Source organism: Mchenga conophoros, linkage group LG23 (genome assembly GCF_057382185.1).
Source record: "Mchenga conophoros isolate Kocher_MC1m ecotype Shallow Benthic linkage group LG23, M_conophoros_male_GT1.1, whole genome shotgun sequence".
Taxonomy (NCBI): Eukaryota; Metazoa; Chordata; class Actinopteri; order Cichliformes; family Cichlidae; genus Mchenga; species Mchenga conophoros.
In genome coordinates, this window is record NC_140547.1 from 27,026,578 (window position 1) to 27,050,922 (window position 24,345).

The 24,345-nt window shown below is 41.3% G+C and overlaps 1 protein-coding gene across 4 annotated transcripts in view; it reads right to left on the minus strand.

Moving 5' to 3' along the window:
• Positions 1-774: 774 nt before the first annotated feature.
• The window catches only part of zeb2b (zinc finger E-box binding homeobox 2b), a 98,596-nt gene continuing 75,025 nt past the window's right edge, over positions 775-24,345 (minus strand). For 2 of the 4 annotated variants that reach the window (XM_085263783.1, XM_085263782.1), the window contains exons 4-10: positions 19,289-19,357; positions 15,977-16,165; positions 14,367-14,581; positions 10,457-10,565; positions 7,410-9,412; positions 4,593-4,695; positions 775-2,984 (exon numbers count right to left, since the gene is read on the minus strand). In XM_085263783.1, the coding sequence (XP_085119909.1) occupies positions 2,410-2,984; positions 4,593-4,695; positions 7,410-9,412; positions 10,457-10,565; positions 14,367-14,581; positions 15,977-16,165; positions 19,289-19,357 (3,263 nt within the window). In that variant the 3' untranslated portion in view covers positions 775-2,409. Of the gene's footprint in view, positions 2,985-4,514; positions 4,696-7,409; positions 9,413-10,456; positions 10,566-14,366; positions 14,582-15,976; positions 16,166-19,288; positions 19,358-24,345 lie in introns of all 4 variants that reach the window. The other 2 variants (XM_085263781.1, XM_085263780.1) reach the window with 1 other exon arrangement.

Genomic DNA, 24,345 nt, shown 5'->3' on the forward strand with positions numbered 1-24,345 from the left:
CAATTCAGTGAAACAACAAGGAGTTTATCAAAATTGTCATGCGTCAAAATAAAAGCTTCAAATATGCTTTAAAAACCTTTAAATGTGTCTTCGCCTTGTGTTTTCTTGCCTTAAACCAGCCTTTAAATAAGTAGTAGTCGTAGGTTTGCTCTGGTGTACATTTGGTCCTCCAATCAGCGGGAGTAACTCAGTGAAACAAAGCAAATCATTTTGATTCTTAAACCTGCTGACAGCTACATAAGTATGTTATCTGCTTACAGCAATTTGCTCAAGATGCTTTAATTAAAGCGTTAAAATGTCATTTGTTTCAAAAGAAAAGCTTCCAAATATGATTTTAATATTTTTTAGAGGTTTTAAAAAGCTTCACTTTGTGTTTTCTTGTCTAAATTAATAATTTGTTTTATATGTACAGCATTTTTTAACCTGTAAAAGAACACTTCCAGAACAGCTGGACACAGCACATTTCAGCAAATTCAGTAAAAACAGGATGAGACTATTTTCATTGGCAGATTGATTCACATTCACACATTCCAGTGACTGGAATCCAAGTTTTAGTCATTTAATGTGATTTACTAAGAAACTAATACAGAATATTTTTGGCTTTATTGTTTAAAACTTTGGTCGTGGCATTTATGTTGTTTTCTCATCTTAAAATAGTGATAATCAGCAGGAGGGCTGGGCTCAGTTGACTTTAATCCATCTGAAAAGAAAGAGTTCATTGTGACGAAGCCAAGCACACCTCACCGTTTGTGAACAAACACGAAGCCCCGAGGGTTTGGTACTCTGTAATTTGGCTACTTTTATTCGAGCAGGGTCATTTTCAAGAGAAATTACAAATTAAGAATTCAATAATACTTTTACAAAGACATTTCAGGAAAGATTCTTCTTCAGTCATGATATCATACATAGTATTTAACAGTCCCTCTTCATTTTTTTTAGCTTAAAAAAAGAAACAAAGATGAAGAAAGTGGAATTTTTCAGTCGAAAATACAGTGTTTTCACAATTGTATAAAAGTTCCCAAATTTGGAATTTTCCAGTAGCTGGAAAATAAAGGAAAAAAAAATAAAAATAAAATAAGATTAAACTTCGCATTTCACAATGTTTCAAAACACAATAAATGCTCTCTTTACGTAAAATTTGCCCCTATGATCGACACCATGTTCCTTTTTACTAAAATATATCTATATATTGAAGAACTATAGTACTGTACACAACAGTATGAAATAAATAAAATTAGGAAATATAAAATGGGCCACATAAATAATGTTTTCTTTTCAACCTACAAATAAATGAAATGCAATTTGTTGTTTTCAAAAAAAAAAGAAGAAAAAATGGTTTGGTGTAATACTGACAAAGAAAAGAGGTGAGAAAACATTGCACAACATAATGTAAACTAAGGAACTGCTGCCTATAATACTGACACGGGTGCTTCAAAGAACAACGGTGAACCATTTCATCAATACTGAAGCTGGTGAAAAAAAGTAACCTTCCTTTTACACAATACGAGGGTGGCACTTGCAGAAAACACACAGGTTAAAAGGTTTGCATATAAGGCTTCTTTTTTCTTATCAAAAACACCTTACAAAGGCTTCGTCCTTCTTTTTTTTTTTTGACCCTCCCCAAAAAACAACATCTGTCCGTAAAACTGTATTTTCCCTTAAAATGAAGGTCTCTTTTAAAAAAAATAATAAAGAAACAAACAAAAAAATAAACGGGGGGGGAAAGCTCCTTCACACAGTCTTTGAATTTTAATTCCTTCATTTGATTCAAGAGGCCTAAAACAGTGTGGCTGGAGATGAAAACTAAAGACGACACCGTAGGTAGGTTGGTGATAACAAAGGTAATACTGAAGGACTGTAGTAGTGCAGATACTACTGCTCTTTTTCCAACACTGTATAAATATATACATAGGCAATACTTTTTATTATTTTTGTTCATGATTATAGAAGCGGAGTGCAATTTGTACAAGTCACTAGTTGTGCTATAAATACTATGGAACACAGGGGTTTTTATTTGAGGAGGTTAGCACCACACATATTTTTAGGCCTTAGTACTGTACATTTTTTGAAATGTATTCATTTATTCATTGTTCGGTTTGCATAATGCAGCTTATTTCACAAACCCAAGCCTCCCCCTTCCCCCTTCAATGCCTCCTTCTTCCTCCTCCTCCTCTTCCGGATTGATATTTGAGTCCACGTTGAGGAGTCCGTCAAGCTTCCCGGAAGCTTCAGGCACGTGCACGTACAGCTTAAAACACGGCGTTTTAAACCGAGCAGGTAAGAATACTTGAACCGAAAAGAGAGAAACTTAAAAACTTTTTTTCTTTTCTTTTCTTTTGTTTTTTTTTTCATTAGTTTTTCTTTTTTTAAACTTCTAAAGATGGGAAGCTTCTGAAGTGTCGCCGCCGATTACACGCCATCCTCCATCGCGTCCTCGTGATCCGATTTGGTTTCCGTTTTGCCGTCCAGCGAGCTATCGTCCATCGAGTGCTCTCCGTTCTCCTCCTCGTCCCTCAACGTGTCCGGGTCCGTGTCCATGCTCTTGCTCTCCTCCTCCTCCTCCTCAAACTCGTCGTCCCTCCGTCCAATCTTTGCGTACGTTCCATCCACTTCCTTTCGCCCTGCATCTCTGATCCCTCCGTTCACCACGTCATGCCTCAGAATAGCCTCTCGCTCCGCCAGCTCTGGGTAACCCTGAGGAGTCATGCCCTGCAAGTACGCCCTGCTCATGAGCAGCTCGGTGGGCTCCAGGTGGCCCTTCTCGCGGGCCTCCCTCTCTGCGGCCTCCCGCTCCTCGGCCTCACGCTTGCAGTAGGAGTAGCGGTGGTTCATGTGCTGCGAGTATGAGCCCGAGTGCGAGAACCTCTTCCCGCACTTGTCGCATTGGTAAGGTTTCTCCCCCGAGTGCAGTCTGGAGTGCTCGATGAGATGGTGTTTGTGTTTGAAGGCTTTCTTGCAGATCTGGCACTGGTGCGGCCTCTTGCCTGCGGAGACACAAAGCAGAGAAAAAACGAAAGGGACGTGAGAGGCGTCCTGCAGCCACAGCAAATCAAACACACACACACACACACACACACAAGTCAGAATCAAAGCAAAATATTGAGGAAAAACTCTGATGAACTGGATGGCATGGAGTAAAAATGACATCACCGAGCATTAAATCCAACTTACGACTTTGGGCTATTTGTTTATTCAAATTGGGAGCACGATGAGAAAAGCGTGCTCGCATTCACAGGCCTACATTATGGAAATTCCCCTCCTGTGGTTGAAGCATGAAGAAACTCAACCGCAACTACTTATTTTAGGCCCTGCGTGCCACACTGATGAATGCAACATAAATAAACTACTGCTAAAGCAAACAAACAGAGAAGGCGACAAAGGGGTAAACAAACCCGAGATGGGGCTGTGGGGTGGGGAAGGCTCCGAGGGGTAACCCTGCTCATCTCCAATTGCAATTCGAGTTCATGGCGAGGCCTGGGACTATATTAGGTTTTGAGCTGGAGCTCCTTCCCTACCAAATATGACGGCGCGGCTCAGATGCCAAGGCTCAAAATGAGAAACCCGAGCTGTCCAAGAGTGCAGGGTGAGATAGTTTTATGGCTGGCTAAATGGCACTTTTTCCCCACACTCCTTCACCTAAAATATACCTGGATTCTTTTTAAAAAGCTACAAAGAAGCCTCTAATTTTGGCATTTCCCTAACTGCTGCTCACCACGTGTGGAAATATGGCTTCCTGCCTCGCACAAATCACATGACTCCCCCCTCTGACAGCTCCGAAACTGCACTCCAGGTCCAACATCTGGCACGATATTGTTAAAAACACACAGCGACGCATCAGGAGTGGAGATAATGCATCCCCGCGCCCCACCCCATATTTTCTCTTTTAAATGAAGAGGAGATCTGACGGTGGAGCCTCCCTCCCTTTTATGTCCAACCAGATAACACGAAGGCTGCGTAAAGCACAGAGCGCTTCTCTACAGATAGTGGATAAAATAAATGATGCAACTTGGTGAAAGAGGATCTCTGTATAATAACTATAATGAAAGACTTGTTATCGGTGCTCTGAAGCTTCTAAGCACTACTCCGCTGATGTGATCTATCGTCAATAATAGGGCCGATAAAGGCATTAGGGGGCCTTTTGCTGGCTTTACATATCTAGGTGAATTGATGTGTGTCTTTAAAGATAGCAAAGTGGTTCATACAGGAAGACATGATTGGGAAATAAATGGTACAATCCTGCCTATACCTGCAAAATTACAGAAAAAGAACACACAAAGCCTTTACTCATTCGCTGGATTTCAACCCTGTCAATGAAGAAGCAAGTTAGGTGTGGGTTTACATATATACAACTTAAGGGTTAAACAGAGAAGGAAAGAAGGAGGGAAAAGGGGGATAACATAAAAAAATATTTATATATATTAAAATATATTCATACTGATAGGATTTGGCAACACAAACATTTAAAACATAAAAAAAGCATGGGGTTTAAAATAAGGGTCTAGAACAGTATATACCTGTGTGTTCATATTTGTGTCTTAGAAGGGAACTGCTCTTCTGGAATGTTTTGTCGCACAAGTCACACGCGTACATACCACTTTCGGTCTTCTTAATCTTCTTCCGCGACAGACAGGAGTCGGGGTCTGTCATGTCGTCCAGCCCTGACATGTAATCTGGTGTACCGTCGAGCAGGTCCCCCTAAAAAGAAAAAAAATCACAAACAAAAAAAAGGGAGAAAGGATAACACAATAATGAATTTAGTGTGATGATGAGATGTTGTATATTCTTTTAAAAGTGAGAAAACAGTGAGGTGGTCACTGTGTGTGTGGCAAATAACATGACTCTAGCTTAAGCTAGCTTCATGTAAATGTTGCTAATATCTGTTGCTGACATTATTCCACATGTAATCCCTTTAAATTTTTACTTAAATTATGAGTTTATGTTCTTAATGTGACTCAAACAAAAATGTATTTATTTATAGTTATGTTTAACCAGAAGACACCCTTTTCTGAAGTGTAAATTGCTAAGCTAACTGTAAATTAAGAGTAAATATCAAAATGCTACACATTGCTCAAAGAGCGTTCGTGTTATAATCTCAAAAGGTGTGACAAATTTTTTTTTAGCAAACACAATAAATATTTTCTGAGCTGCTGGGAGTTTTTAACCCCTTTAGAAGGGTATTTACCTTAAGCCGCTGTAGCAAAAAAGCTAATATTTGTTAACCCACTATCTGGTTTTAATGAAAAGTGGAGTTTATTTTATCTATAAAGCTTTAAAACCTATAAGCTCTTTATAAGCAGTGTATACTTTTTTAAATGTGAAAAAAGTTTATTAGTTGTTTATTTTTTTAGAATATGTATGTTAGAAATGCTAAAGTTTATTTTTCCTGCTAACTTTGTCTTGCTAGAAAAACAACCTTGTACTAGTAGTTACATTTTCAAGCTATATAATCTTTTAAGGTGACAGTTAATTATAACTAAATTAAGGAAAAATAAGGTGCCTGTGTTCATGTGCCGGTTTATTAACTCCTAATACTAATTTGAGAGAAAGCTAATGTTTATAATTTTAGTTGCAATTTCTTATATTTAAGTTTGCTATGATATATCTTGAAAAATTGTATGAAGTTTGACAAAAAGTTAGCAATTAGGTGTCATGCTAATTGCTATATTAACAGCTAAGTGTTTGTTAGCTAATTAGTATGCTTTGAGAGTGTCATTTAGCAAAACTACAAACACTTTGTAGCTCAATCTACGTTGGTGGAAAAGCTCATACTTGATACTTATATTATTTTAAATTACATTGATTTACATTATTAGCTGATTTTTGTGAGTTTAGGTCATAACTGCTTCATATTACATTAATATAAAGTTACTGATAGCATGCTAATTTCTAAACTAACTGTTAAATTTTAAAGGAAAGTCCAGAAGATCAACGCAAAAAAAGGAAGTTATTTAGTTGTGAATATCCTCTTTTCTTTAAACAATAGCTGGTGAAAGATCATAAAAATATCTAGCCAGACACCATTTGTCCACATAGGATCATTACACTGAAGCGTTCCTCCCAAACAATCACACAACGCTACATGTTCTCATGCATTTTTGATTACCAGCACATACCGGCGTTTATTTCTTATAAAACTTTCAGCTCTGCAGTAATATCACCCATCTATAACTGACAGTCTCCTCATTATGAAACACCGCTATAATGGTGTATTCAGTGTGGTCTAATTTTGTACACGAGCGTTAATTCTGCACATTCCTTTAAAATTCTCTTTTATGATGAAGATTAGTCTTAAATATGAATTGATGGAGAACAATATTATAACATTAGAGGAGGCACAGTGAGCCATTCTTGACATTGCAAACTCATATAATGATTAAAATCAGAAGGTGCACCTTAATGGCCAATATTGAGCCACTGAAGCTTTCCTTAATGAATATGTGTGTGATAATGTGGGGACAGCACTGCACTGTGTTTTAAGAAGGGACCACTATCACTCTGCAATCAATTTGAACTAAACGCCTGTAGCTGTATTTTTAAAATCTAATTTAATAACTTAGAATAGGAAACATTATTAATACTTTTTTTCATCAAAATGGCTCCCTCTATGTTAAACAGCCTTCAGCATTCACTGGTAATGAACATGGAGACTGTGCATTATTAATCCACATGTAGAAGCTCATTTTGGCTTTGGCTCTCTTTAAAATGCAGCAAAGTTGCAATGGGAAATTTCAGAGAAGTGCACAGCTCCGGGGCTCACCTTTGTCATTTTTACAAAGGCCTTTCACCCATATTTAATAACAAAATATGTGAGTTCAGGCCAGCTCTGGAGGAGGACTGGAGTCGAGAGCATTAATGTACTCCAGCGGGTAAAATTTACTGTGCAGAGTGGTAACAATTAGAGCTTTAACGAGATTAAACTTTAGGGCCAATATGGGTCCTGTCATATATTTTAACCTGATGCTGTTTGATATTTTGTGCCAGTGTTTTTTTGAGGGTAAAAATTAAAACACCACTAACATTCATAAATCTGCAAATGAAACTCTGGTAGAAGGGCTGGAGGCTCATTAAGACGGGATGAGATAATCCAGTTAAAATGAAGTCAAGGAAGTAGAAGCAATCCTCAAAGCTTTTTCTTTTTCATCACTGAATGATATTACTGCTAAAACAGCTGAACACAGGCTGCACAGGCCCTCCTTTCCTCCCACTAATGACGCCTCACTTTTTCCACCCCGGGGTTGTGTCACAGCTGTTTATCTCCATCGCCTATGCCAGTTCAGTCTACCTCAGGTGAGCGTTTCACTCTCCTAACTCCTGAGTGGTTTTTTAATTAGTACAGAAATGAGTTCAGATCATTTCAGAGAATCTGAGTGAGCCTGGGGCTTTCACAAAACCACAGGTGGCTTATTTACCTGGAAACCTGGTTTCCGCTGGTACTTTCTCCTCTGCTGCATCTCGGCAAGGGTAGCTGCCCCTGCTGCATAAGTGTAGGCCATGTGTGGTAGGAAGCCCATTTGATCCATGCCCGGATAGGGCCTAAGACCTGGTATGCTGGCCTGCATCGGGGGCATGAATGTGGCGGGTGGGAAAGCGCTCTGAGGTGGAAGCGACGTGTACAAGGGTTTGGCCGCAAACGGGTTAATGCCGAAGATGGGGCTAGTGCTTTTTTCTAAGTTTCCATTGTTGGTAGAGCCTGAGAAATCCTTTTTGAGATAGGCCAAGTTCAAAGGCTCTTCGAAGTGCTCTCGGGGAGAAGGGATGCTGTTATGGTCAATGGTAATACTGTTGACTTTAGGTCTGCTTTTGACAGTCAGTGCATGCTTGGGTTCCTTCATGAGTCTCGGCAGAGACAGGTCCAGCGGCTCAGCCTGCAGGTCTTCTGAAGTCAAGCTGTTTGGAGTGTAGGAGCTGCTGTGAGAGTTTTTGGAAGAAGTGGAGGACAGATTTAGCGGGGAAGGGGTGTTGCTGCGGGAGTGGTCCAACTTTTCACCTGTGGGTTTGGTTTGGCTGCCGCTGAACTGGTGGTTTTTCAAATGTCTGAGCGAGTTGTCACAGTTGTTCACGTTGTTATGGAGCTCTGCTATGGAGGGTGATGTGATGCGGTCAGTAGGCTTGATTAGAGACAGTGGCGACCTAGCTGCCAAAGAGTCTTTTGGTGGAGTGTGGTGGTTATTTGTTCCGACAACCATATCCATGTTGTTCCTGTGCTCTAGTGGTGGGGTCCTGTTAGTGCCGTACTCGTACATCTTTCGCTGCTCAAACCACTCCTTGACAAATTCCTGAGGAAGACCGACCGCTATGGAAATCTTGAGCAGCTCCTCCGAGTTGGGCTCCATGTTCATGGCAGAGTATGCCTTCAACACAGACATGTGGTCCCTGTAAGGGTTAAGAGGCCCAGTGAGTACCTTCTCAGACAACACGGAGGAGGGTAAGTGAGTGTTCTTCTCCATGAATATCCCTGGTTTATTGGGCATCAAATTCTCACTGGGCTGCAGCACAGCTTTGATCTCCTCGTTCATTTTACACAGGTAGCGTTCGTGCTGATGCAAAGGTATTGGCCCGGGGAAGGTTTCTTTGCAGTATTGGCAAGCGTAAGGTGTAAACATGTTGTTTTCCTGCACCTTCTCATCCACACCTCCTTCAAGCATGTGGTTGGGTTTCTCTCGTTTGATATTGCTAATCTGTCTCTTTGAGTCTGTAGTCAAGCTCTGGAGGCAGGCTTTGGCTTCGTTCACTTTTTCTAATGTGTAGTCGATGATGCTTTTGGTGGCGCCGTTGTGATTGACAAGTGGAAGACCGACCTGAGCCGTTGTCAGCGCTTGTTTCTGCTCCTCTATCTGGGATCCCAGCTCCTTCATGTGGGCTTTGAGCTTGGAGAGCTCTTCTGGCTTGCAGTCCATTTTCTGCCTGCACACAGTGTTGTCCACGATCTGGAGAACCTTCTGTACTTCGCTCAGGTTATTCCCCAGTGGACCCGGGTAGCTCAGGAGCTGCGCTTCAAGTCCGGCCATCCCAAGATGCTGCAAGGGGCTCTGGGCCGAGCTGTGGTGGATCCCAAGTGGGCTGTTTCCCCCCACTCCTCCATTCATGAAAGGCCCAGGAGCGGCAAATCCATGAGAAGCCATCATCAGCTTGTAGTCGAAGTCCAGCGGCTCCGTCTTGATGTTCAGGTGGTTGTTGTGCTCGGCGAGGCTGAGTGGCTTTCCGTTCTCAAGCTTTTGTCGCAGCTGGGTGATGGCAGTGTTAGTGGGGGAGGCGGAGGCAGAGGTAGGGGAGGAGCCTGTCTTCATGTTGCTGCGCATCCTGCCATTGACTGCAATCAAGCCAATACACTTTTTGCTGCTGATGTGGGAACTGTAGGAGCCCGAGTGAGAGAAGCGCTTCTTGCAGTTGGGGCACTCATAAGGTTTTTCACCTGAAACAAGAAATATAGATGGTTAGCCAAGACCAGTAAACAACCAATTGGCTCAAAGGGGGGTCATGCAATTTTGCTTTTTCTCTCATATTATTTTACGGTCTATACTTTACAATATAAAATGCCTTGAGGTGGCTGTTGCTGTGAACTGGTGCTATGTAAATAAAACAGAATTGAAATTAACTGAATTGTGCCAAGATGTGCGATATGCGCTAGAGCCGGTAATCTTCCAGTATAGTGTCTGCGTTTTCTTTATTTTCTGCCAAACTGAATTGGTTTAGAGATCTTTGCTCTTTTTTTGTACTTACATGTTTTGAGTGAAAGTAAACCATTCTTTAACATTTATTAGCTTTAACATTTTCTGCTCAGCTCAGTGAGCACACAAAGACACTAAACACAAAGGCATGGAAACCTCACTGACTACTTTTGTTTTGGACATTTTAAGCATGTTCAAACAAGTGTGATGGACATGAAATTATTTTTATTTGATTTTATTTGTAGGGAAAAAGGCTCCCATCCAATAAACTGTAGGAATTAATTGAAAAAACAAATTCCTTAAGAGTTGGGGCACTGTTAAGAAAATGTAAAAGTTATTTAATTCTTCATGTTTTGCTTTGAACCTAAAGTCAATATAATCTGAAAAAACTGCATTAAAATTAAATTAAATTATATAAAATAATAAATTATAGTTGAGCAATAGGGCTTCCTAGGTAAGGATACTATTTGTTTCATGCTTGTATTACCAGAATAACAGCTCCACAGTACATGAAGTTTTGAAGTAAGTTTAATGTACACATCTGAACTCTGCAACAAAATACTCTTTGTTTAAGGCTGATAAAAAGGAAAGTTTGCAACAAGTAAACAAATAAATTCAATTCAATTTAAAAGCTTCACACACATAAGCAAATATTGCACACCCCGAGGACTTCAGTGTCCATTAACAGCCGACGAGTGTCCAAAATAAACCAAAAGGAATATCTGTGGATCCTTAAATCACCGTTATGAATATTCAAAGAGCAGGGCAGCGTTCTTCCTGCAACTCACCGCTATGAATCCGGAGGTGTTCCTTCAGATGGTGCTTGTATTTGAAGGCCTTGCCGCACTCGGTGCATTTGAACTTGCGGTTGCCGGCCGCTTGGTTGAGCAGTTGGTGCTGTGAGAGAGAGAAAAAAAAAGAGAGAGAGAGAGAGAAAGAGATTTAAAAAAAAGAAAAATGTACAAACATGGAGGGGGTAAGAGTTCAGTTCACGCTACAAGCCAAATGGCTCCTGTCGCAAACGAAGCATCTTGGCTTTCTACTCCCACCTCCATTGAGCAACTACAGGCAGCGGCGGCGATAACAGAGAGAATCACATACCTTTTAATTTCCTGGCTGCACAGCCAAAGGAGGCCTGCCTTTAGAATTTGGCAGCCCAGAAAATAGAATAAATGAAAAGAGTCTTTTTTTAGAGCGTTTCTCCTTCATTAGAGGTGCCGATGTGATCTACTTTTCATTAATTTGGGGTCTAATCAGTCCAAAATGTATTCAGAATAATCTGTGAGCTCTCTCTCGCCAGCATACCTGTATTCACACCATCTCTGAATTTCACTTTTTTTTCTTTCCTCCCCTCTGCAAATGTGTTGCAGTAATTAGGTCCCCCCCCCCAAAAAAAAAAAACAAAAAACCCTCAAATGTCTCTTTAATAATCTTGGGATAAAGAAGCCAGCACATGGGCCCGGCCTTGATTTTGCTGTTCAAAAAAAAGGTAAACATCAGTTGCAATCCATCACATTTGCAATTCAAACAGAGCCTTCCTCTCTTAAAAAAAGGGAAAGAAAAATCAAAATATAATAATACTCAGCAACAACAACACGGGGTGTGTAAACCTGGCTCGTCACTCACAAAACAATTAATTCCAAGTGGGAGGTAGGGATGTTAAATGGTTAGTAAATATGGATAAAAGAAAAAAAGAGAGAGAGACACATTTTCTCTGAGCTTGCTAGGGGGAAAAGCAGAGCGACTCCCTCCTCCCAATTCAGCCTTGACAAATGCTGGGGTGTGTGCTGACTCTACCCACATTCCTGGGGAGACAGATGGTGGCGCGCAGGACACTGGGAGGACTGGGAGGAATTGTTCAAACAGCCCCAACCTTCAAAGATCAAGCAGGGAGAGTCGAGGCCCCGCCAAGCGCCGGAGAGGGACCCCACCGCTCGTATGTTGCTGAGTTGCATAAACAAACAGCAACAGCTGCTTCGCTACCTCCGCCCCCACCTCCATCGCCACCGCCACCACCTTCCTCTTACTTCCCCCTCCCTGAGGACCCCTGCCCGGTAAAGTTTAGTCTCGCCACCACTGCTAATAAGACACAATTGCTCCGCGCTTATAATTGTGAATGGCACTGGCGAAAACGCTCCGTCTCTCCTTCATGGCTTGTTGTCTGTGTGAATGCCACCACTGCTGTTTGTGGGCGGGGGCCCGACTGGATTGGACTGGATGTTTGCATATGTATAACCTCTAATTAGTCATATTTCAGCTAATTGCTTAAGAGGAGGAGGAGTATTAACGCTTGTAAACATAGCAGACAGAACGGAGCAGCACATGTTTACCTATCAGAACATTTCTCTTTATGTTAATCTGACTGCGGCTCGGCTTGTTGTTAATTGCCAAATGTACATCTAATATAAGCAAACAGTGGAGTTTGTCAGTGTCGATAATTAGAGGACAGGCTAAAAAAAAACAAGAGCGCCACCTAGGGAAAGGAATCAAAATGAGTAAGACATCACCTCAATCTCATCTGGAGGATTAGCACTTAAACAATCCAGCTCATTTACAAATCAAGATAACCGGCTTTGTAGAAGGAGCCACGGTGCTTGAATAGGAGTCTTTGGCCATTGACTGGACTCCGGAGGGGAGCAGCAACAGCATTGTAATATGAGGATTGGGACAGCGGCTCAGTCGGCCGGCCCATCTGCTCACGTTTACACCCAGCTGGTAGATCAGGTGAAAGTGCTGGCTGCTGACATCTGATCAAATCAGCCACAGTCTGAGCCTGTCATCCTCGCTTCAGAGAGCACAACACAACACCCACGACCTGGGACTGAACACCGCAAAGCATCAGAGTACATGATATCATCTGTTATTGGCTGAATGGCTCAGTTCTTTTTTTATAACTCTACTTGCATCACAAGGTTTTTCTAGCAGAGGAAGTCCAAGAGAAAATTGGACACCGAGACGTGACAGATTATTTTTCTCCAAACGGGGCTGACCCATTTGAGCTGTAGTTTCTCTGTATGTAAAAGAAAAAAGTCTAACATTTTATAATAAACATTGGTAATAAACGATAAATTGGTAGTTACCTTTGTATCTCTCCAGGACCAATTCATTCTTGATTTTTCACTTAGTTTGGCAGACAAGTACATTACATTCATTTTGGACCCCCTACATTAGTCTAGTTATTATTACAATCCGCCAAGTTATTACTGCTATTAGTTATTAGTAAAATGTTTAACTAAGTTTCTTACTGAGACCCATACATAATCTGATTACTGGCATGTCTACAATAACCATTGCAACACAGATTTACATCAGTTTTTCTACTTTTAACAAACCACGAAATGACAATATTATTTGCTACTTAATAGTTTGTGTTTATAGATGGTTAAACATCATTTCCTGTCTTACTCATTGTTTGGTTTTGTTTGTAGTCTAGGTTCACATTAGGCTGGGGAAGGCTGTTCAGATCAGGGTTGACTGAATCTGTGGTTTTATAGGTGAGCTAAGAAAATTAGGAAAGTAATGGTAACATTTATTAATCATTAATAGCTTGTTATATAATCAGAATGTAACTATTACAGAATTGTATTATTTATGTAGTTAAAAATAATAAATTAACAAATTTTTACAAATTATTAGCCAATGATTTCAGGGTGTCTGAGTGAAAAAAAAATTCTGTTTTTTTTTTTTTTTTTTAAAGGCCAAACAGCTGCCTGCTAGAGGTCTCTTCCTGAGAAAAAGGGAGTTTCTTGTCCCTACTTTCATCAAGTGATTGTTCATAGGTGGATCAATGGATTGCTGGCTGAAGTGTCATTAACTCATAATACGATACAGTTTGGCATGACTGTTGCATGGCGCTGTTTACATGTCTGCATAAGTGGATTCTTTACATTTAGAGGTTAAGTCGCAGTTTTTAATAAAGCAAAAATTCTTCAATTATAATTATCCTCCGAAGCAAAAACATCAACTTCATCTACTTTGAAATTTACTGCTCCGATTTTAGCTTACTGAGAACTTATAATTATCCCCAAATGTGCAAAAACTCTGAAAGCGTGCAATTTTTTTTTGCCACAATCTATCTCAGCGCACATCTTCAACTAAAAGCTGACAAGCGAGTTAAACACCCGTAACTGCTGGATGCGTTTTCACCTCACAGAACTTTAAGGTGATTCATGCTAACTGCCAGCGGATTCACATTATATTTCAGACGTACAGGATATAAATCGTGGGAGAAAAAAATTAAAGTATACACAGATGTTTATGCAGTGCATGAAATTAGAAGTGGAGGGGGGTGGAGTTTGATGGAGTGCTACGACTGCGGGCTGCACCAGAAGAACATTAAAGGCCAGGAGTGAAGTGAAGTTAAGGAGCTGATAAAAATTTCCAAATTGGAAATTAACACAATCATTCGATCGTGAACACGAGACTGGAAAATCATATCAGGGAGGGCCATCAAAAAACCATTTAGGGCCTCAATTAAAGTTATTACCATTAAAGGATCTGCATCTTCAAAATGCCATGAAAAATTAATAATGATTGCCAATCAGAAAAAATGATCTCCCTTCTCTGAGGGATCGGGGCACATTAGAAATGAAATGAAACAGGGGACAGGCAGAGGAGGAAAAGGAAGGAGGGAAAAACAGGAAGAAGGGGATGGGATGAGGAAGAAGAAGGAGAAAAAAGAAAGAATATCCCCCTCACCTGATCCCTTGCAGGCTTGTGTGTGGCCATATGCCGCTCAAGCTGAGTGCGGTAAGCAAACGTGTAGTTGCACAGGGGGCAGGCGAAGTTCTCCTCGTTCTTCTCATGGCGGTACTTGATGTGCTCCTTTAGCGATGTCAAACGCTTGTAGCCCCGGTCGCAGTAGGGGCAGGTCAACAGTTGGGCGAAGGCATCTGGCGTTCCAGGTGGCAGGTCTGCACAGGAGACAGCGGGAGGAGGAGAAGGAGGGAGGAGGAAGGGGAAAGGAAAGCGGGCCAAAAGGTCAGCGAATCAATGGCAACTAACGGGCGGGCTGCCCAGAGTGGTATGGGAGTTATCTCTGCAATCTGCTCCACATGAGAGTCACAGTGTCAGGCTGGCATCCGCTGCACTACGACCTCCTCCCGACTCACACACAGCACTCCCACTCGTTCTCACTTTCCTCCACATAGTTACAAACACGTACACGGTACTGGATGCATACACTATTCCACAGATAGTCCGAATTTCTTTAAACAGCCCTCATTTTCTAGTCCCCCCACACCTAACCACCACCGCTGGCACGTTCATAGTGTCTGTAGCGTGAATCACAATCCCGCTCAAATTCAAGCCCCCCTCTTCCAATTCTTTCCCTCCAGGGAGCTTCGGAGGTGTGCTATCTGATTTCAAGCCCCTGCCCAGCTGTTGCTTAAGACTGTAGGTAAACACCCAGGCATCCGGCGAATCTGTGGGACCAACAGCTGCCCGGTCGTGTCAGCGAGAAGACTTTTTCTCCCCCTTTCTTTTCTTTTTTTTTTTAACATTTGCCAGGACATTAGCTGAGCAAGCACCCTCAGTTACTGCAGCAGTTATGCTATAAGAGTAGGCACATTTAAGGCTGGATATCCTTTAAAATGGTCTGGAGTAATAGGAAAGGTTTTTAAATGCATCGGTTTAAAGAACGTTTTAAGACATTCTTCAAGTTTAAAGGTTATTGTGGGTGTCTTTCTGCAAAAAACATCCACCAAGCTGCTGGCAACACATCTAGAGTTAAGAGCAGGGTTTGGGTTAGGTTTTGTCTACTTGGACAACCTTGAACTGAAAAACTATGATGCCAGAACAAATGCATGAGGCTTAATTTGAAAGATATCATATTATCCTTCCTGAAAATATGCCTGTTTAGCCCTGTGAGGTCTAACCCTAAACCTACTTATATTTTAGAGGAAAAAAACTTTAATAGATTTGATGCTTGCCATCTAGAAGGATCCTTTTTGGTATCCCATGATTGTGAACATTTGGAAGAACAATTAAAAAAACATAATGACAAATTCTGATAGGTTAGGGTTCGGGTTGGGTCAGTGCCAATGACCCCAATGACTTAGACTTTACTTTCTTTTAACACGTGACTAAAAATAACCCTAACCCTGACTCTGAGAGGTTAAACCTACCTGTAACTCTTCCTTAACACAGGGAACCATAGATAGGTTATCAAAATTAGGTCAAACTTAGCATCAATTCCCAATATTTTCTGAGTCATAGCTGTTCTGGGTTACATGTTGTCTTGTTTCCTTCCTCTCACCCTAATCTTTCGACCCAGATCCTTCCTACAAACCCTTGGACAGGACCCGTACCGTTCTCCTCCGGTCCAGTGGCTTCCGGTGTGCCCAGGCGGGACAGCTCCTCGGGGGCTTCCGGGTAGATGATGGCGGTGTCACCCCGCTGCAGGTACTCGGCGATGCTCACCACGTGGCTGTCGCTGTCATCCAGCTTCCGCTTGGCAAAGAAGTCCTCCAACTCTGAAGTGCAATCGACGCTCTTGACTGAAGTGACAGAGAGGAAGAGAGAGAGATGGAGATTGTGAAGGAGGAGACTGAGGACAGGAGGGTGGGGGGGAGGCGAGAGGAATAAATTGGATTCCCTTCGTCCCCAGAGAAATGTCTTACAGGAGGATATTGGGAACATCTTGGTGGAAATGTGATGAGGATAGCCACCCTAAAACATTACAGCCGTGCTTTGGGGAGAATGCATCTAAATTACTGGGCTTGCTTGTCACGCCACGTCGGCTAAAACAAGAACTGTAACTTAATCCGAACAAAAGTCGGGAGATAAAGGTGCTACCATGAGCCTTGAAAAAACCTTCACTGACCTAATTTACTCAAATAATTTTTTAAAAAAAGAGCCTCATATACATACACATACAGACAAGCCTGGTTTAATCAGCAACAGAGCCACGTTTCTCAGTATCGACTTTCACATATAAGGTCAATCAAGAGGCTGTGGCTTTTGTTGATTCTGTGTTGAACAGATTACCAGGGCCAAACCACAAAAAGAGAAGAAAAAAAGGGAAAAAAAGGGCGAGAGAGGAGAGAGAGTGTGGGGGGTGGGGGCGGGGGGCATGCTTTGCCATAGCTGAGCTGAATGAATCTTAAGCCAACCAAAGTGCTGAGGCCACACAATGCATTTTCTCAAATTATTTCCCAGTCCCTTCTCTTCAGGGAAACTCTTAAGCTGCAGCGTGGAGATAGCTGCCTCCTAAACAACAAACCGGAGCAAAAAGAAAATCAGCAGCCTTCATTAGTCAAGGGGATGGCCGACTTTCAAAACATCACACGTACGCGCGCACACATACTGTTTACAACCTGGAGAGATCCTGGAGGATGTTTGGTGACCAAAAATATATTTTTTAAAAAAATCCTCACAAAACAAAAACAACCAAGTGACATCTCATCAGACTTCACCCCCGTTAATTAGGCTTTTAGACTGCGAGCCAAGGTGAAGTTTAAAGAGCGATTTGTTAGACCGTGATGACTTTGCAGGCCAATTTGCGAAAGGTCAAGGTAGTACATATTTGGATGTCAAAAATGGCACCGAAATGTCATCGGTGCCAATGGATCGCTTTTGATAACCGTGATGGCATAATTCTCAGTCTTCTCATTAGATGATTCTTTGTAGCTTTGGAGGAAGTCCTAAGCTAATTGTGATGATTGACTGATGATTGACTGGGTGCGGCTCAGTGCAAGCAGTTCCTGGACTTAAAGCTGAAAAGCTTCAGGGTAATGAAACATGGTTTACTTTAACATTCAGCTGATGCAAGCGACCAAGCTTCTATCGTCAGGAATAATAAAATGAGGACATATTCTGGATGAAAAAACATACATGCAAAGTGTTTCTTTAAGGAGAAAACGACCAGCTTTCTTTCCAACGGACGAGGAAATCACCTGGATCAAAGTGTGCTTTGGCATCGGGGGACGTGATCAAACTGCTCATGTCTTTAAATGAAATCACATGTGATCTAGTGGCGGGGAGCTTCCACAGCGGTGCCACAGTATTGTTTCCAAAAGTCCTTTAAATGGAAAACATTTGCTGGGCTTGAATTTCCAGAACATGAAGAAGGGGAGAGGAGAAAAGAAAGCGAAGAGGAAAACACCAGCAGAAAGTAACGGTAATTAAAGCTGAAGGGAGGATTTTGATTCAGGGCTGCATGGCGTTCTGCGGGGCGAGTTCGGTTTACCATAACGGCGTCCGAGGCCAATTGTCAGGGTGGCCAGGATGATATCATGGAAGGGAGGGTATGTGGCGACAAATCAGCTTTGGTGGCTTAATGAAAAATGGCAGATCGTGTTCGACTCCACCAGAAGAAACACTTAGCTAACTGGGAAAGCTGAAAGTAGCATGTGTAATCAATGGTTATTAAAATCAAAATCACTTCAGCTGCCTATAAACATACACGGGATTGCCTCAGTGATCACTGAGTCAGCAGAGGAAGATTTCCTTTTAATTACAGCGTGCAGTTTGTGGATATGTTTGCTTTGTTCTGTTCAGGAACTCCTCCAGGGACTGCAAAAAGCTAAAAAGGCCTGTATTAACTTATTAACATTCACCAGGCCACCAGCAACCCATTTAGGTTTGATTTTTCTTTTATCCACATGTTAATTAGGCAAATTTTCACAAATTGGAAACCCATAACTCTAGCTCTAGATCAGTTGGCAGTGACCTGGTAGATCTTAAGAGATTCAGGTTCTGTGGTTTAGTGGTTATAACTATTACAACCTTTTATGTTACAGCCAAATTTAAACCCAGTTTTGACTTGGAATTAGTCATTTTGACCCCATCAGTCTTCAGCAGGCTATCAATAAACCGTTAAGGTTAGAATTACAAACTAGTGACCCTTCAAATTAATCAAATGTCTTACATACATTTTGGCATTACAGTTCTTCTTTTTTGAGATTATCCAACTGAGTATCTAAAACAGGCAGAAGTGCCATCAAAGGGCTGGATATTAGCTGAAATCCAACCCCACTGAAACAAGCCACATTCAGCCTGATGGCACATCAAAGACCTTCTAACCTCTTAACATCCACCAGGTCACCAGCAACACATCTAAGAAGGAGGGATTTGTTTAGTTTCAATCACTTACTAAATAGTCAATTTTTCATAAACTAGAAACTACAAACATATGCTTAGCCTAACACTAGATCAGTAGTCGGTAGTTTGGGGTCTTTAAAATGTACAACTTTAGCTGAATTTGAACCCAGTGTTGGGCGTGAAATGGTCATGTTGAACAGTTCACTTTCAGTTTGAGAAGCTCTTAACATCTACGAGGTCCTACAAGTTGCAGCTGAGCTGCTGGAAGTAAGTTTTTAACCTCTTAACATGACCTGCTAGATGTAAAGATGGTAAAAGACAGTAAGAGAAAGAAAACTAAAATATCCAATCCTTGACGTAGAGGTAGAGAACCCTTACCCTATATTTCGGAGTTAAAAACAAAGGACTTCCATTATTATGTTTATTTGTTCCAATAGGTTAGAGTACTAATCATCAACGATAGGGCTGTCAGACCTTAAAGACTTGCAGACTGACAAAGAAACATGCACGTAAGGCACCAGACAAGAATGGCTTAATATGAAAGGTTTGACACACATACAGCAAATATCTGAACTCACCTGTACCGTTTCCAACTGTCTGCAAAGTGGTATCAGGCCCCAGGGTGTCAAAATCATCTTTTATTTCATCTGCACAAAAACAGAAGAAGAAGAAAAAGCAGAGAAGGGAGGGTGAGTACCTCGATGTACCATGCACGCTGACAAACGCTGACAATGAGGCCTTTAAGAAGAAGGTATGGTGAAACCAATAAAGGCACCGCTGTGCATCGCAGTGCACCACGGCTTTATTCAGCATGCTTAATGAATGCTATCATCTGAGCCAGACAGAGACTTATTTACCTTTAACGTGACAACAAGCGGCGGGGGAGGCGAAGAAAGCTTCAATCGCCAAACAGAGCGATTAAATACAACACGGAACACATCCACCTGAGCAATCATAGAGCTCCAGCCAACACGCAGGCTGAGCTTATTACTCCCCGGCTGTGACGCCGCTGCAATCCGCTGCATGCAGGATCACGCTTGTTTTTTATCATATGTCATTTTGGTGGATGCTTTTATCCAAAGCAGCTTGGAGTATTGTGAGCGCGCACATTTTTGTGATTCACCACAAGCCCTGGCAGAGACTTAGTAGTGCCTTGCTCCGAAACTAAAAGGAATACAACCCTTAACCACAAATTAAGAGTTTTAGTTGCACAAACATTTCAGAAATAACCTCATTGGTTGGGGTAAACCTCAGGTGGGTGGAGTCAGAAAATAAATAAATTAATGTTTTCTGGTGAGGTATGAAGCCCGACAATACAGAAAAACATGTAAAACAGGCGGAAACTATTATTTCAAAGCCTCGCACACACGATACTGAAGGGGAAAGTGCATTTTTAACCAAAAAAAGACACACATTTGATCTGCCCTATTTACCACTTTTCCAGGCCTTACAGGCCTTTGAATATTCCTTATTCTACAGCAACCTATCTTGATTGAAAGCCTTTCATAAAAGCCTTTTATTTGAAAGTTATCAAGCAATATTCCTCAGTCTCTGGCTAGATTTTAGGCTCTAAGAATCTGTGGCTTTCCTTTTTTGGCTCCACCTACTCAAGCCTGACCTCAGCTATTCAGATTATTCCTTCATCTCAAAGAAACCCTTCCTCGGAGAAATGTTGGTTTAAGCAGGACAAGTTCTTACTGCCAATCAGGATAATGGCTCTGTGCAGACGGGGAGATATTGCCCTGGCACAGGTGAGGCGACAGTAAATAAAGGGTGGATTGACAAGCTCATAAACAAACCCTCTTTTCCACCTCCACCTCACGGTCGACAGGAGGACAGAGACTTGACAATCAGCTTAAGAAGTCCCTGGTCCCTCCTTCCTGCCTCGTCAGTAAAAATTAAATCAAGGTGCTTCCGAGAACATGAGGCCTTTGTCTTAAAATAAAAAACAAGAACAAAAAACCTGCATTGTCTTCTTTTCACGCATCTGTTCTTGCTCTGCTGCTCCTGCAAGGAGGTTACAAGCGTTGCATTGTGAGCATTTTTTATTTTTTTTCCCAGATGACAGCAGGATCCGATGTATCGGACTATCCCTTGGCTATTAAAACAGGATGAGCGCCTACATAAGAGCAACCTGGCTGAGATAATACAGGAAAGGTGGTGGGTGTGTTGTTGATAATAATGTTATCCTGCTTACATTGCTTTGCACAAAAGCCAGAAGCAAAAAGAGTTTTTATTTGGAGTTGGAAACAATGGGCTTGATCGTTGTGGAATGCTTTCTAAGGCTTGCAATTCGGGTTTGCTTGAAATTAGAGATTTGGCTTCTGCGGTGAAATGATAAATACCCCTGTCAATGGCTTCAGAGAATAATGACAGACTCTTCTGCAGGGGTATGTCCTAGTTTAACTTTCCCCATGCTGTACATTTGATTGCACGTCTGCCAAACAGCATCAAAACCACAGTCGCACTATGGGAAAATAAATGGGTTTTAAAGAACATAAATTAAAGCTACAACAAAACAAAACAGATTTAAAAAAATACTTCCACCACAGATTAAAATATACCCACAAGTATCAGATATCAGAATGTAGAAAAGCCTCCCCCCACCCCGTCCACCCTTTTGTGCTTAAAACTCCCTCACATTTCTGTGTCCTCGTAGGCACCGTGTTTGCGTTGGGTAATCAAATTTGACTGCATACTTTTAGTCTGACGCAAGGGGATGACCAGTGGGATTTACTGGCCCTTCACTCTCCCCTATTTACCTTGGAGAACTTTTGTTATCTGTGGTCTAAAGGGAGGGACGGCTGCTTCCAGTAGGAGGTAGACTAACACCACATACACCTCTCTGCTATGGCCTCTGGGACACTTAAATACATAGATCCATGCCAGTGCTGAGCTACATTCAAATGGGACAAAGTGCCATTGCAGTGAGTGACAGTGGCTCATTGCTCTTTTTAACTTTTTCTGTTTACATATCGCACAACCCTCTCTCAGAGAGACTCAAATTAGTTTCCTTGTTTTAAAACTGGTACTAAAAAGGCATTACATTGAGTCTAATGCCTTTTTATTCTATTTAGCGATGTATTTATAACAATTTAATCATTATGTTAAGTTGTGCTTTTTCCCCCGACATGACAGGGATCAGTAATAACTGTTACTCCATGTTGTTGTCTAGCTATTTCATTTGTTAATCCACAGTTTTAGCTTGCAATTCAAAGTGACTGCTAGCCATACTGTTAAATAAAGAATTTCCAAATTTATTTCCAACCAAAATTTGCAATTTTAGTTCACTGTTTTAAGTGTATATCCAAAGAAATTATGGGCCAAACTGGACTAAAACCATGAAAATATCTTTAAGTCTCTTAGCTATTTCAAACAGTTATCTATATTTCTAATACCCTGGCAGCTTTAAAATCTTCATTTCTCTATTCATAATTTTAAGTCTTTATTTCAATTGTTATTTATACTTTTACTAAAAAAAATCATTGTCTGTAAATTCTTAATTTTAGCTACCTATTTCAACTATTGTCCACAATTTAAGCTAACTGTTAGCTATATTATTAGCAAAGCTAATAAGCTAGCCAGTTCAATTATATTTAGTTTGTAAAATAAACTGTATTTTCTCGTTTTTCATATTAGCTGGGCTGGGCACAGAATATAGAAACACGCCCTTGGCAATGGATGGGAATTATGATTAGTGTCATTGGCTGGGAATTGCTGCCTTAAACTAATAAAAACGTCCAACATTAGTGTTATTAGCTTCTGTTTAGAGAAGAATTCTTAGAAAAGTGAGTTTATCCTTGAAAGGGAGCTTAAAAATGTTACATTATGAAAACAAAAACTGCAAGTAATGTCAGAAAAGCAAAAGAAGAGAGGCATCTGATTTCTGCTGGATCCACTTATACCACAAATATGTGCCTATTCTTGGTCATGGAAAGCGTCTTGGATGAAAGTGTCCGCTAAATGGTGGAAAAGTGTGTTTTGTTAGCAGTAAATCACTGAAGACCTGAGGCGGTAAGGTACACACCTCCTTGAAGAGTGATGTTGAGGTTTGAGAGCCGACTCTGGACTCAGGAGGAGTCCAGACTACCTTTGGCCCGACTGTAATTCCACCTATTTTCATAGCAGCTCAGATGCTGTTTATTTTGAAAACATTCCTGTTTTTATGGCCGGTCACCGCAGTCACAGGCGCTTTAAAGTTCTGCCTTTGTGCATTTAGCCTCATTTATCCTGAATCTGTCATGTTTGAGTCAAGCGCCTAATAGTTCTGAATCTCGGAAACAAAACAAAAGTGGCAGGATTAAAGGTTTTAGAAGGCTAATGCAAAATGGGATATTTTTAGACTTGTCAATGGCAGATACTCTGTTCCATCGCTTCAAAATTGAGCATTTAGCAGCCAAAGAACACAGTGTTTTCCTCTGAATTTTATTCTTGGCAGGATGGATAGGCATCTAAAACGCTATGGGAAAGTCCTGGACTGCAGTAGGTGTTTAAATGACAAATTAATAACTGCACAACTCGATAGATGTGCAAAGAAAACAAGAACCACTGTTTGATCGAAAACAGAAGGCCAAATTTGGCTAAAAAAATATATTTTTTCGTTTTGTTTTGTTTGCAAACAACACAAACATGAAGCAAACAGCGCTGCTGTCAGAAATCCCCCTGCCCCCCCACCGACGGCTGGGAGAAGGGGTTTAAAAAGGGCAATGGGGGGAAGACAGGTGATTTATTTGAAAACGCCTGTCAGTGATAATGATGTCATGCTTTCCAGCACATCGTGTCCAGCCTCACTGTGGGATTAAGGAATGTCAAGGACAATGCCAGACACAAGACTCTGATTGTGCGGTGGAATCAGACGAGGCTCTGCGATAAACTTTTTCTTTCTTACATGCTGTAGTTGTGTCTGGGAGAGTCACCTCGGCTGTTTTTGCCCCGTACAGTTTCTATTTGGCTCGAATATTCCCAACCCTTCCCAGGACCTTCATTCAATCACGCTTCCAAGACCTGTGCAAAAACTCTCGATAGGGGAGTGACGACCAAATCAGTCCGAGTAGGAAGGAGGGAGGGTGCTAACTTATCTCAGGCCTGAGTTATGTGCTGAGGTATCACTGTAGACACTTAGGCACCGCGGATGTTAAAAAAAAAAAAAAAAAAGAAAAAGGCAGGCTGGGAAACACAGCACCCGCAAGATTGGGAAAGAGACTCCCAAACGCTCTAATGAACTTGACTTGCTCTCCGAAATATGTCAGACGCTTTATCACACAAGAAGCATATTATCTGGGAATTGCAACATAGTTGAATTACAGACATTATGGCACCGCAGGTCTTTATCAAATAAACAATTACCGTGTGCAATGACAGCTTGTTTATCCTTTATCTTGATTTATTTACCAAACTGTCTTTTCTTTCTTCCACCCCTTAAGGAGGCAATATGAACGGTTATTTAGGAGAAGTGAAAGTTGATACCCGCTAAGTTTTTCCCCCCCTTATCCCTAATAAATGTGCAATTTTCCCCCATATTAAAATTTAAGACTGCTGAATGTTCCCCCGTTTTTCGGCACTGTGCACAGCTAGTTCATTAGCAGAAATGAATAGCAAAGCCCAGCTCATTTAAATGGGCTGTCTTACATGACTT